This window comes from Eurosta solidaginis, chromosome 3 (genome assembly GCF_040869045.1).
Source record: "Eurosta solidaginis isolate ZX-2024a chromosome 3, ASM4086904v1, whole genome shotgun sequence".
NCBI classification, from domain to species: domain Eukaryota; kingdom Metazoa; phylum Arthropoda; class Insecta; order Diptera; family Tephritidae; genus Eurosta; species Eurosta solidaginis.
The window spans coordinates 75059004-75072028 of record NC_090321.1 but is presented as its reverse complement, the minus strand read 5'-3'; the positions used below and the strand labels follow the sequence as shown (position 1 = coordinate 75072028).

Below are 13025 nucleotides of genomic sequence, written 5' to 3'. Positions count from 1 at the left end.
TCAAGCAGCTCACTACTGCCGGTCGCTTGCGGCCAAGTATCCTCTGGGTAGCCGCTAAACACCCGTTTAGCGGTGAGCTAATGTGAGAAGGCGACAACCTGGCTAGGCCACTCTGACATAATCGGTTTAAGGGCTAGCCGGGGGAGATTTCATCGGCAGCGTCTGTACACCTCTAGGTGCGGCTGCAAGCGGGCGTCTGTCTTGGGGCAAGCGGCTCGCTATATAAACGTGCCAAGTAATATTTTCACCCCCGCTGAGCGGGTTGTGCGCTGGGCTTGGGACCCGCCACGTAAAACCATACTCCAATGAAATATAACAACAAGCCTCGGATAAATACACTCTCTATTGATGACGACCATGGCAAACGTTTGAAGGACAATGAATTGAGGGCATGCACCTGGAACGTCCGCTCCCTGAATGGGATTGGTGCAGATGCCCGGCTGGTTGATGTCCTCGTCAAAGCAAAATCTGACATCACCGCCATCCAAGAAATGCGTTGGACGAAGCAAGGAAGAAAGAAGATCAAAAATTGTGACATATATTGGAGTGGCCATGCGAATAAGTGCAGTTTCGGCGTCGGATTCGTGGTGGGAAAGAGACTTTGTCGCCAAGTGCTGGCGTTCACGCCTGTGGACGAGCGTCTCGCCGCTATTCGAATACAAGCAAAATTTTTTAATATATCATTCATCTGCGCCCATGCACCGACAGAGGAGAAAGACGATGAGGTGAAAGACACTTTTTATGAACAATTAGAACGCACATACGAGCGCTGCCCCCGTCATGATATAAAAGTCGTGCTTGGCGACTTTAACGCCAGGGTGGGCAAAGAAGGTGTTTTTGGCCCTACAATCGGAAAGTTCAGCCTACACAATGAAACTTCTCCTAACGGACTGAGGCTGATTGACTTTGCCGGTGCTCGAAACATGGTCATATCAAGCACGAGGTTCATGCATAAAAAGATACATCAAGCTACATGGCTGTCTCCTGATCGAAATACTCGCAATCAGATCGATCACGTTGTGATAGACGGACGGCATGCCTCCAGTGTTTTAGATGTGCGAACGATCCGAGGACCTAACATCGATTCGGACCATTATCTCGTTGCAGCCAAAATACGCACCCGCCTCAACGCGGCTAAAAACAAGGAACAAAAAACACAAGGAAAGCTAGACGTCGAAAAGCTTCAATCACAACAGACTGCCAATGATTTCGCAACCCGACTCTCACACCTGCTCTCTGAGGGCACAACTCATCCTGAAGGAATACAGGAGCAGTGGGAGCATATCTCCAAAGCACTTCATACTGCCGCCGAGGAAAAAATTGGTTACCGGCGGCCACGAAAAAACAACTGGTATGATGAAGAATGCCGCGTTGCAACCGAAAGAAAAGACGCTGCCTACAGGGCTACGTTAAAAGCGAGCGCGACAAGAGGAGTGTGTGAACGCTATCGTGAGTTGAAAAGGGAAGCGAGACGCCTTTTCAGGAAGAAAAAAGCAGAAGCAGAAAGGCGTGAGTGCGAGGAGCTTGAGCTGCTAGCCAGCAGGAATAACGCCCGAAAATTCTACCAAAAAATACGGCGACAGACGGAAGATTTTAAGACCGGGGCAAACTCCTGTAGGAATGAAAACGGCGACCTTGTAACTGATGTCCAGAGAGTGCTTAGATTATGGAGGGAACACTTCTCTGCTCTCCTAAATGGAGGCAGCAATTCACCGCGCAGAGATGAAGAACCCGATCCCGCAATCGATGATGATGGAATATATGTCCCCCCCCCCCCCCCCCCCCCCCCGATTATGACGAAGTTAGAATAGCAATAACCAGATTGAAAAACAACAAGGCCGTGGGCGCTGATGGATTGCCTGCGGAGCTATTCAAGTTCGGCGGCGAGGAGTTGGTAAGGCGCATGCAGCAGCTTCTTAGCAAAATATGGGCGGACGAAAGCATGCCCGACGGTTGGAATCTAAGTGTTCTTTGCCCAGTCCACAAGAAGGGGGATACTGCAAAATGCACCAACTATCGTGGAATCAGCCTTCTTAATATCGCATATAAGGTCCTTTCAAGTGTATTGTGCGAAAGATTGAAGCCCACCGTGAACCGGCTGATTGGACCTTATCAGTGCGGCTTCAGACCTGGTAAATCTACCATCGACCAGATTTTCACAATGCGCCAAATCTTGGAAAAAACCCGTGAAAAGAGAATCGACACACATCACCTCTTCGTCGACTTTAAAGCCGCCTTCGACAGCACGAAAAGGAGCTGCCTATATGCCGCTATGTCTGAATTTGGTTTCCCCGCAAAACTTATACGGCTGTGCAAAATGACGTTGAGCAACACCATCAGCTCAGTCAGAATTGGGAAGGACCTCTCCGAGCCGTTCGAAACTAAACGAGGTTTCAGACAGGGTGACCCCCTATCGTGCGATTTCTTTAATTTGATGCTGGAGAAAATTATACTAGCTGCAGAACTTAACCGCACTGGAACAATATACTATAAAAGCGTGCAATTACTGGCCTATGCTGATGACATTGATATCATCGGCCTAAACACCCGCGCTGTTAGTTCTGCTTACTCCAAGCTGGAAAAAGAAGCGTTAAAGATGGGTTTGATGGTGAATGAGGACAAAACGAAGTACCTGCTGTCATCGAGCAAAGAGTCAGCGCATATGCGCCTTGGCAACCACGCTACTGTTGGCAGCCATAATTTCGAAATAGTAAAAGACTTCGTTTATTTGGGAACCAGCATCAACACTAGCAACAACATCAGCACTGAAATCCAGCGAAGAATCAATCTTGCCAATAAATGCTACTTTGGACTAGGTAGGCAATTGAGAAGTAAAGTCCTCTCTCGGCGAACGAAAATCATACTCTACAAGTCACTTATCGTACCCGTCCTGCTATATGGGGCAGAAGCATGGACCATGACAACAGCAGATGAAGCGGCTTTGGGAGTGTTCGAGAGAAAAGTTCTTCGAAAGATTTATGGACCTCTACGCGTTGGCGATGGCGAGTACCGAAGAAGATTTAATGATGAGCTGTACGAGCTTTACGCAGACATCAACATAGTCCAGCGAATTAAAACGCAGCGGCTGCGCTGGCTAGGCCATGTTATGCGAATGAAAGATGATGCTCCGGCCAAGAAAGTGTTTCTATCGGAACCCGCCTATGGAAGCAGAGGTAGAGGGCGGCCCCCACTCCGTTGGAAGGACCAGGTGGAAAACGATTTAAACTCCCTTGGTGTGACCAATTGGCGCCGGTTGGCGGAGCGAAGGAGCGACTGGCGCGCCTTGTTGGACGGCCATAACCGTTTAGACGGTTAAGCGCCAATTAAGTAAGTAAGTAACCCTTCATATTGATGCATATCAGATCAAAATCTAATGGACGAAGAAGCTTTACCAATAAAAATAAAAGATGATCCAGGGAACGTTCAAATTCTCCTAAATTAATCAACAGCAAACGGAGCTATTATCCAATGTTTGAATCGAAATTACTCAAAATCGATTTAGTACTAATGCGTGAATTTCATGTTCATTTCTTTTAAGCAGATTTTAAAACTCCAATTGTTGCGTTATTCAATCTCCAAATATTTTTAGAAGAATTTGGACTTCAAGTTAATATTAAAAACAAGTAAGAATTTGTATGGTTAATAGTGTTATAAGGCTGCGCAATAATACATATGTATATGGTTCTTTTGTGAACTCATTTTTGTTCAAAAGAAGCAAAAAGGAGACAGAGGCTACCACTAATGGAATGAGAGTGTAAAAATTCAGTTCAACAGTTATAGCCATTAAAAAAATGTTTATACCAAATTTCGTTCGGATTGGGAGATTTTTGTTCGACTTATGGCATTAAAAGTATATTGGGAAGAAACAAAAAGGCGGGTCACACCCATTTTCAAAATTTGTTTAAGTTTTGTTCTTAGCTCAACCATTCCACTACTGAGGTAGAATATCAGTCAAATGTTTTGGAATTAATGTTTTGCGTCATAAAACCAACTGTCATTAGCTTAGCGGTATTCGTTTTTGAAGTCTAATTTTTTCCATTTTTCTAAATTTTCGATATCGAAAAAGTGGGAGTGGTTATCGTCCGATTTTATTTTCAATACCAATCTATTCTGCGTCCAGATAAGCCGGTATAACCGGTGAAGATATCTCAATATGTGATCAAGTTATGCTGTTACCGGACGGACAGACGGATGGACGGACGGGCGGATATGGCTTAATCAAACTTTTTTTCGATACTGATGATTTTGATATATGGAAGTCTATATCTATGTCGATTCCTTTATACCTGTACAACCAACCGTTATCCAATCAAAATTATAATACCCTGTGTACAAGTACAGCTGGGTATAAAAAAACTCTTTGAAAAGGCAAGCAAAATATCCCGTTATCCATCATATCTCACGTTTTATTGTAAACTGATTCAAAAATTTCAACTCTTTTAGATTTTATAACCAGCAAACATAACCAACTGATGCATATTGGAACGATTTTCCGTCATCCCTTGTTAAATTTGGTTTCGAGGCAAACCGGTTTCGGCGTTGTGCCATCATCAGTGTCGATTTTCGTTCTGATCTATTGTCGTTTGTCCTATATTTATAGTTCGTAGGTACATGAGCAGGTATTGTCAAAACTGATGCTGGTGTATATTTAGAGTGGCCATCCCAAAGGAAGAGGCACAACTTCTCGAAAAGGGCCTGAAGCACAATATCATGGACCAAAATACAGTAAGAAAAACGGGGCAGGCGATTGTAGATTCGGAGATCGCAATATCATTGATACCACAGGAGGAACAGGAGCACGCAAGACACATGTGCAGGGAAATAATAAAAAAGGAAGTGAAAGCACAGAACGGAAAAAAAAGCTAATGCAGAAGAGAAAACAATAAAGAATCTACGACATAAATAAGGAAAAACAATATTGTCACAACGAAAGCGGACAAAGGAAACGCCATTGTGCTAATCGAAAAAGAGGAATATATAGCCAAAACCGAAGAACTGATAGATGAAATGAAATGTCGTAGAATAAGAGAGTATCCCATGGATGAATACCAAAAACAAATCAAAGTTGCTATAAAAAATTCAACAAATATAGTAGATTCTAACATGGCACATAGATTGATCAAAATGAACACTTCGGCTCCTCCACTGATTGCGCTACCAAAAATCAACAAGCCGGACACGCCAATGAGGCCCATCATTAATTTTAAATCGGCACCATGTTACAAACTGTCCAAATATTTAAAAACGATATTGAAAGATACTCTGGAGCTAAGGAACGAATATACAATAGCTAACACAACAGAACTAATAGAGAAACTTGAGACCGTACAGTTAACAAAGAACAACAAATTGGTATCTTTTGACATAAAATATTTATACCCATCAATACCACTATCGGAGACTTTGGACATAGTTAGCTCAACAATAGTTCATAATACAAAAAAACAAAGTGAAAAGTATGCAAATCACAAATACGCTAAGAACCACTTTACATCAAAACTATTTTCAATTCAACAATAAAATATATAGACAAACAAATGGTCTTGGAATGGTAAGCCCCACATCAGCCATTCTTATGGAAAAGGAAGAAAAGTACATACAGGAGCTGAAGTCCAAATTAGGCGTGTCATTTTATGCTAGATACGTGGATGACATAATATGCGTTTTAACTACTAATAACGAAGAGCTTGTACTGGAGTACCTCAACAAGCAGCACGGAAATATAAAATTTACAATGGAAACCGAAAAAGACGGAGGAATCAACTATTTAGACCTCACGATAAATATTGATAAAGAAGCCAAAAGATTTAACTATGCCATATATAGAAAGCCAACGGCCACCGACACAATAATACATAATACCTCAAATCACCCCCAACAGCATAAAAATGCAGGCTTAAGGCATTTGGTACATAGACTTGAAAGAACACCTCTTACAGGCAGAGCTTGAAGTCATATATAACATTGCTGCAAACGACGGATATAAAAAAGCACTAGTAGATAAGGTCAGAAGGATGCATGGAGGGCCGAAAAGAAATAATGAAAAGGAAAATAATAACACCTGGACGACTATGACATATACTGGAAAAGCAACATATAAATTGGCAAACTTCATTAAAAAATACAACATTAACACAGCGTTCAAACATCGAACAATCTAGGGCGAAAACTAAGAACTAACACAAACTCAGAGGATCCGTTTAGCAGCCACGGCGTATACAAGCTTACCTGCGGAAGCCAACATAGTTACATAGGGCAAACAGGACGGCAAATAAGAACGAGGTTCAGAGAACACATTAGAGATTACAGCAAAAAAAAAAACACGGAGTCCAAACATTATACCAGAGTCTAACTTCGCCAATCACATGGTCGAAAATGAATGCTCCCCATCAAACATCAATAAAACAGTTAGGGTCCTTCACATACAAGCAAAATGCCGACATCTCAACGTACTCGAAAACATGGAAATCTACAAACAGAAAACATTCGACGGTAGAATAATAAACGAACAGATAAACACAATTTCTGACACAATATTCAAGCTTTTAAAACTTATTTACAAGAAACAAAGTAATCACACAGGTACAACAGACAAAGACACAACAACAAATAAACACAAAACGATTAACGCACCAAAACAACAAACCCACAAAGAAGGTCAAACGACTAAAATTACGGATTTTTACCTGCCTCAGTCAGCCACACAAATCGATCAGTAAAAACCACCCTCGGTTCTGAATGAACACACAGCACATACACATAACTAAATATACACAAGCATCAATTTTGACAATACCTGCGCATGTACCTACGAACTATAAATACAGGACAAACGACAACAGATCAGAACGAAACCGGTTTGTCTTGAAACCAAATTTGACAAGGATGACGCAAAATCGTTCCAATATACATCATCATAGGGTAGATCTGTTGGAAAATCAACAAAACAAAACAACCAACTGACGAGATTAGCTTACATTTAAGGAATACTCAAATAGATCAAAATATGAGACATAGGCTGGGTGCTAGTTCGCCTAAATTTTAGGTACCTAAACTAATATTCCACTGGAACTTTCCAGCACTGCAACAATTTAGGAAAAAATTGTCAAAACTGTGCGAATTCATTTGACAATTTAAATTGTTTGTTTATGCCAAACAAAAAAACCAAAACGAACATTAAATTACATATTTACACATTTTGCTACATTTATGCATGTTTGCGCAGCAAAGGCTACGGATAATCCAAGGAATAAGCAGAAGCTGACTCACGGTAATCGTATGGCCGGGTGAAGAAGCTTATTTATTAGGGCTTCCACTAACACAAGAAAGTGGGCGTATTACTTATAAGGACTATTTACATTGGGCCTTTGAGTTCAGTCAGCTGTATGCGCGGTGTGCCCCAAATAAGTTTTGCTTGGGGCGAAACGTATGAGGCCACTATTATTGAGAGTGCGTCATACCATCTAATACACAATATACACTCTTAACACTTCACTGGCCATGAGACACATCCACTGATCTGCATTTTGTTTGTCCAAAGGTAATTTTTATTTGTGTTTTCTTTTTTTCACTGAAAAAATTGATTTTTGTTTGTTTATATTTGACATTTTAATTTAGATTGAAAAGTATACTCGAAAAAATTTAAATTTTTTATTTTCCACTGCTTTACCGACATTTTCCAGTGATTTAGGTTTTTTCTCAATTTAGGTCGTAATTTAGCCAAACTCGCACCCAGCCATAGAATCCCATTTTTAAAATGGAACTCTAAGAAAAAATAAAACTGTTTTTCCAACAAAATTAAATTTTGTATTTCATCTGTTTACTATAAAATGTGCGATATAAACTTTTATCTCTTAACCGTTACTAAATTTATTTTAAGGACGACAGTGTAGTGGTGAGTAATTATTTTCAATATCACTTAAGGTTTAGTGTACTATGCCAAACCCTGATATGTATGCACTACGTTTTGCATTTCTATTAACTTACCATTTTCCTGTGCAAAAGTACTAGCTTCCAAAAATGTTACATCACGTTCATCTTCCAAATCTTTTTTATTACCAACCAACAGAATAACAATATTTGGACTGGCTAAGGTTCGTGCATCATTTAACCAATTGGTAAGTGCATTGAAGGAGTCACGGGAGGTTGTATCATAAACTAGTAGAGCTCCTGCGGCGCCTCGGTAATACGAACGAGTTACAGAACGGAAACGCTCTTGGCCTGCTGTATCCCAAATCTGTAACTTAACAGATTTACCACCAACATTGACGATACGTGAGCCGAATTCAACACCAATCGTATGGGAACTGTCATCTTTAACTGCAATTGGTCCAAAGATTATTAAATTTTTTTCGTAAAGATGTACTTAATTTATACGGAAGTGTTATATCTTACATGTTTTATAAAAGTCTAAGAGCCCGTGACTGCCGTACCTTCGTCATTTTATAAAAGCTCAAATTTCGTCAGCGCATACTTTCGATAAAAGTATATATATGAAAATCAGCCTTTATAAAATGACGAATGTAACTTCTAGCTTCATACTGTACCAACATTCCTACTTCAAGTGAAAGTATGCGCTGACAAAATTTTAGCTTTTATAAAATGTCGAAGGCCTGGCAGTCTCGGGCTCTTGCTCTATAAATAAAAACACCTGATAAGGCTTTCTACACACGCTTATTGTAGGTGTCTTTAAAGACATTGTGATGTGACCGCACCTATTGGATGAGGCAAAGCACTGCTAGAGGAAGAAGTTAGTTCGGACCTGAACCCTCGACATTGATATGAACATCATCAAACCGAAAACTACACTAAACATCATCAAACCAAGCGGTCAGGAGCAGCATAAACACATTCGACATTACCCCTGTAAAGAACATGTTAACCGAATCAGGACTCCCATCATTAGGGGAAAGAATAGCGGAAAACAGACTTAGGCTACCCTCAAAAATACTATTCGCACAACAATATTTTCTACATGCAACATCCCAAAAGTCCCATCAGCAATACTCACATTAATTCACAAAAAAGACGACATAAATCATACTTACAAACAGAACATCAAGAGTATCCTTCCTGGCAAAATTAAATGTGATCGGTCACACCTATTGGATGGGGCGAAGCACTGCTACAACAACAACAACAACGGTATCCTCCCTGGCTTTTCAATCCGGAGTTATGCAACACAGAGCTTACAAAACACAAAAAAGAAAACATCCGCAAACACCGTATATGTACAACTATTCAAACAAAGACTATCCCAATACGTCGCCCAACAAAACGAAATTCTCTTCACAGATACCTCAAAAGCAGAACACGTTACGCGAAGCTGCCCACTCAGCATTTAGATGATTAAATTTCGAATTTCCCTACATATAAGTACAATTTGATTCCTCTTTCTGACTAAATAATGAGTTATCATACAATTGAACAAAAGAAATAATCAAATATGAATACTTTTGATGATCAAAACCCGAAAAGCATTTTTTGATCACTTTTTGGAATCATTTTTGAAGTCCTTTGATGATTAAATTTTAATATTTCATAAAAACCAACAAAAAGAATAATCAAATAGGCTTACCTTTGATGATCAAAAACTGAATATAGTTTTTCAATCACATTTTGGAATCATATTTGAATCAAATGTGTTTACTTTAGGTGATCAAAAATTTATTATCTTTTTTAATTCATCTTTCTGAATCATTTCTGACTATATTTGTTGACTGAATAATGAAATTTATACTTGTTAAAATTTTACTTTTCATTAAAAATCTTATTTTTTTCACATACACACTTTTTTCAATCAAGTTCAGAAAAAATATGTATATTAGACTGGGTCGATTTATTAACCGATATCGCGCCATTGATTTTTCGATAGGATTTGGACTCAGGAAAAAAAGTTCCACTACGCATATCCAAAGAAATAATTTTCGAGCCTGCAAAAAAAAAAATTACGAAAGGGTAAATTTTTCGACCAAAACCCATAAAATATTTTTTTTTTTCAAAAAACTGTTATCGCCAACGTTTTTACAAAAGTTTTTTGAAGAAAAAAAATATTTTTTTGGGTTTTGGTCGAAAAATTTACCCTTTCGTCATTTTTTTTTTTTTGCAGGCTCGAAAATTATTTTTTTTGGGTATGCGTAGTGGAACTTTTTTTCCTGAGCCCAAATCCTATCGAAAAATCGATGGCGCGATATCGGTTAACTTTCGTCCATACATATCGACCCAGGTTAATGTATATATATAAAAATTTTATTATTAAGCAGAGCTGTAAAACTGTGCAATCATTTGAAATTTTAAATCATTGATTTAAGAATTCTTGCTATTTATTCATTCATTCCTTGTTAAGGAATGTGGCTTAAAAGTTAACCAATTCTTCATTCAGTACTGGAAAAATAGAATGCACTACTGAACTCATTCGAAGAAAGAATGAAGTAATTGAATGAAACACAAACATTTTTCAACACAGAATAAGCATTCAAATGAATGCAGCCTTTGCTGAGTGTGCACACACTTGTCTAGTACCAATCAGTTATGAAAAATGTCGTACATACACAAAACCCGCTCAAATATCACATGGTTGCATTTAATTAAAGCCACTTCAAAATATCTACATAAAAATTTAACTATTGTCCGTAATGACCAGTTTTTTTCGATATTTAAATGGTAATAAAGCACAAAGAAGTTAACTGGAAATATGTTCTTGTTGAAAATTTCCTAAAAGTTTAATAATAAAAAAAGCAAATGACAAAGATTTCAACATCCCTGTTCCGAAAATTGTCATCGTTCTAAATAAGTGTTGCCAATGTGCCATATAAAAAGTACTAATCTACATTTAAACGTCCTCAATTGTTGATTTCACAATTGAAAGTTATATATTATAGAAGCTCTTAAATTCCTTCATATATTCTTCTTAGCGGTATATGGTCAAATACTGTATCTGTATTGGTTTGTGAGTTTGCAAATTGCAATAGCAATATACTATTTTTCTCTATTTTCTAAGAAAAATATTCTTCTAAACACAATAGTTTTTTGATAGCAAAGAAAATTCACGTATGTTTGTTTAATGGTGTGTTCAGTTTATACTTATATTTAAGAATTCATGAGCTTAACACCGGCTTATAATAATTGAATTTCAATTATTATGTTTTTTTCTAAGAGAAACTGAAAAGAAAGAAACATTTACTGGCATATTGCGATGGACCCATTTCGAAAACCGCCAACGTAATCATCATCAGGCAATTTTGTAATGTTATCAAAGGTTTCACTGGGATTTGACGGTGAATCACATGGTGAAACTGCAGTAGCTTTAACCACTAGGCCATCCTGCTGGTATTTGCTTTCATGCTTAATTCAGATTTTCTAATTTCTACACTAACAACACAATTGAGACATTTTGTCTCTATATTAATTTGTGTGCCATGTAGATTTGTTGTGCATTTAATTAAAGCCACTTCAAAATATCTACATAAAAATTTAATTATTGTCCGTAATGACCAGTTTTTTCGATATTTAAATGGTAATAAAGCACAAAGAAGTTAACTGGAAATGTGTTCTTGTTGAAATTTTCCTAAAAGTTTAATAATAAAAAAAGCAAATGACAAAGATTTCAACATCCCTGTTCCGAAAATTGTCATCGTTCTAAATAAGTGTTGCCAATGTGCCATATAAAAGGCTTGCATGAAAAAGTACTAATCTACATTTAAACGTCCTCAATTGTTGATTAAACAATTGAAAGTTATATATTATAGAAGCTCTTAAATTCCTTCATATATTCTTCTTAGCGGTATATGGTCAAATACTGTATCTGTATTGGTTTGTGAGTTTGCAAATTGCAATAGCAATATACTATTTTTCTCTATTTTCTAAGAAAAATATTCTTCTAAACACAATAGTTTTTTGATAGCAAAGAAAATTCACGTATGTTTGTTTAATGGTGTGTTCAGTTTATACTTATATTTAAGAATTCATGAGCTTAACACCGGCTTATAATAATTGAATTTCAATTATTATGTTTTTTCTAAGAGAAACTGAAAAGAAAGAAACATTTACTGGCATATTGCGATGGACCCATTTCGAAAACCGCCAACGTAATCATCATCAGACAATTTTGTAATGTTATCAAAGGTTTCACCGGGATTCGAACCGTGAATCACATGGTGAAACTGCAGTAGCCTTTAACCACTAGGCCATCCTGCTGGTATTTGTTTTCATGCTTAATTCAGGTTTTCTCATTCTACACTAACAACACAATTGAGACATTTTGTCTCTATATTAATTTGTGTGCCATGTAGATTTGTTTGTGCCAGTAAATGTTTCTTTCTTTTCAGTTTCTCTTAGAAAAAACATAATAATTGAAATTCAATTATTATAAGCCGGTGTTAAGCTCATGAATTCTTAAATATAAGTAAAAAAGAAAATTAACTTTGAATACAAAACTGCTCAAGTAAGATAGAATTCAACCTACAAATGCCATGCAAATAGGCAGAGAGACTAATGGTCCTTATCAATCACTCGGGTCCTATATTTATATTCCTTCAAACACTGTCACACCATCAGCTGTAAAAAACTTTAGTCCGATGGAGCCAGTCAATCTCTTTGTGGGGAGGGAAATTAATAACCTCTGAAGAGTTTCTCCCAATGAAACATTTTTTTTTTGTGGCACATATGAAGGAAAACTGGGAAGGTGACTCAGATGAAAAGAAAAAGCCTGAATCGCTGTAGGACGATGCCATGGAATTATACATATATTTATAGAAATTCTCGGAATTAGGAAGCTCCAACGAAATCGCCGGTAGACCTATGTACTTTGATGTATTTAAATTTAAATGACTTAAACTCTGTTTTTGTTATATTATCGACAAAAAATATCCACAATTTACTCTATTTGGTCAATGCACAATGTGTTCATTTACAAAATCCATTTTACTACAATAGCAAAATTTGTGACATATAGCAAGAAAGCAATAAATTGTCTTTGCGAAGTTTAAGAGAAACTGTTAAGAAAGAAACATTTACTGGCATCTTGC

General features: G+C 37.7%; 1 protein-coding gene across 1 annotated transcript in view; it reads right to left on the bottom strand.

The window, feature by feature from the left end:
• Window positions 1–13025, bottom strand: part of Rab4 (RAS oncogene family member Rab4) — a 118818-nt gene that overhangs the window by 59917 nt on the left and 45876 nt on the right. Inside the window, exon 3 of the mRNA XM_067772363.1 lies at window positions 7987–8319. Within this exon, the coding sequence (XP_067628464.1) occupies window positions 7987–8319 (333 nt within the window). The remainder of the gene's footprint in view (window positions 1–7986; window positions 8320–13025) is intronic.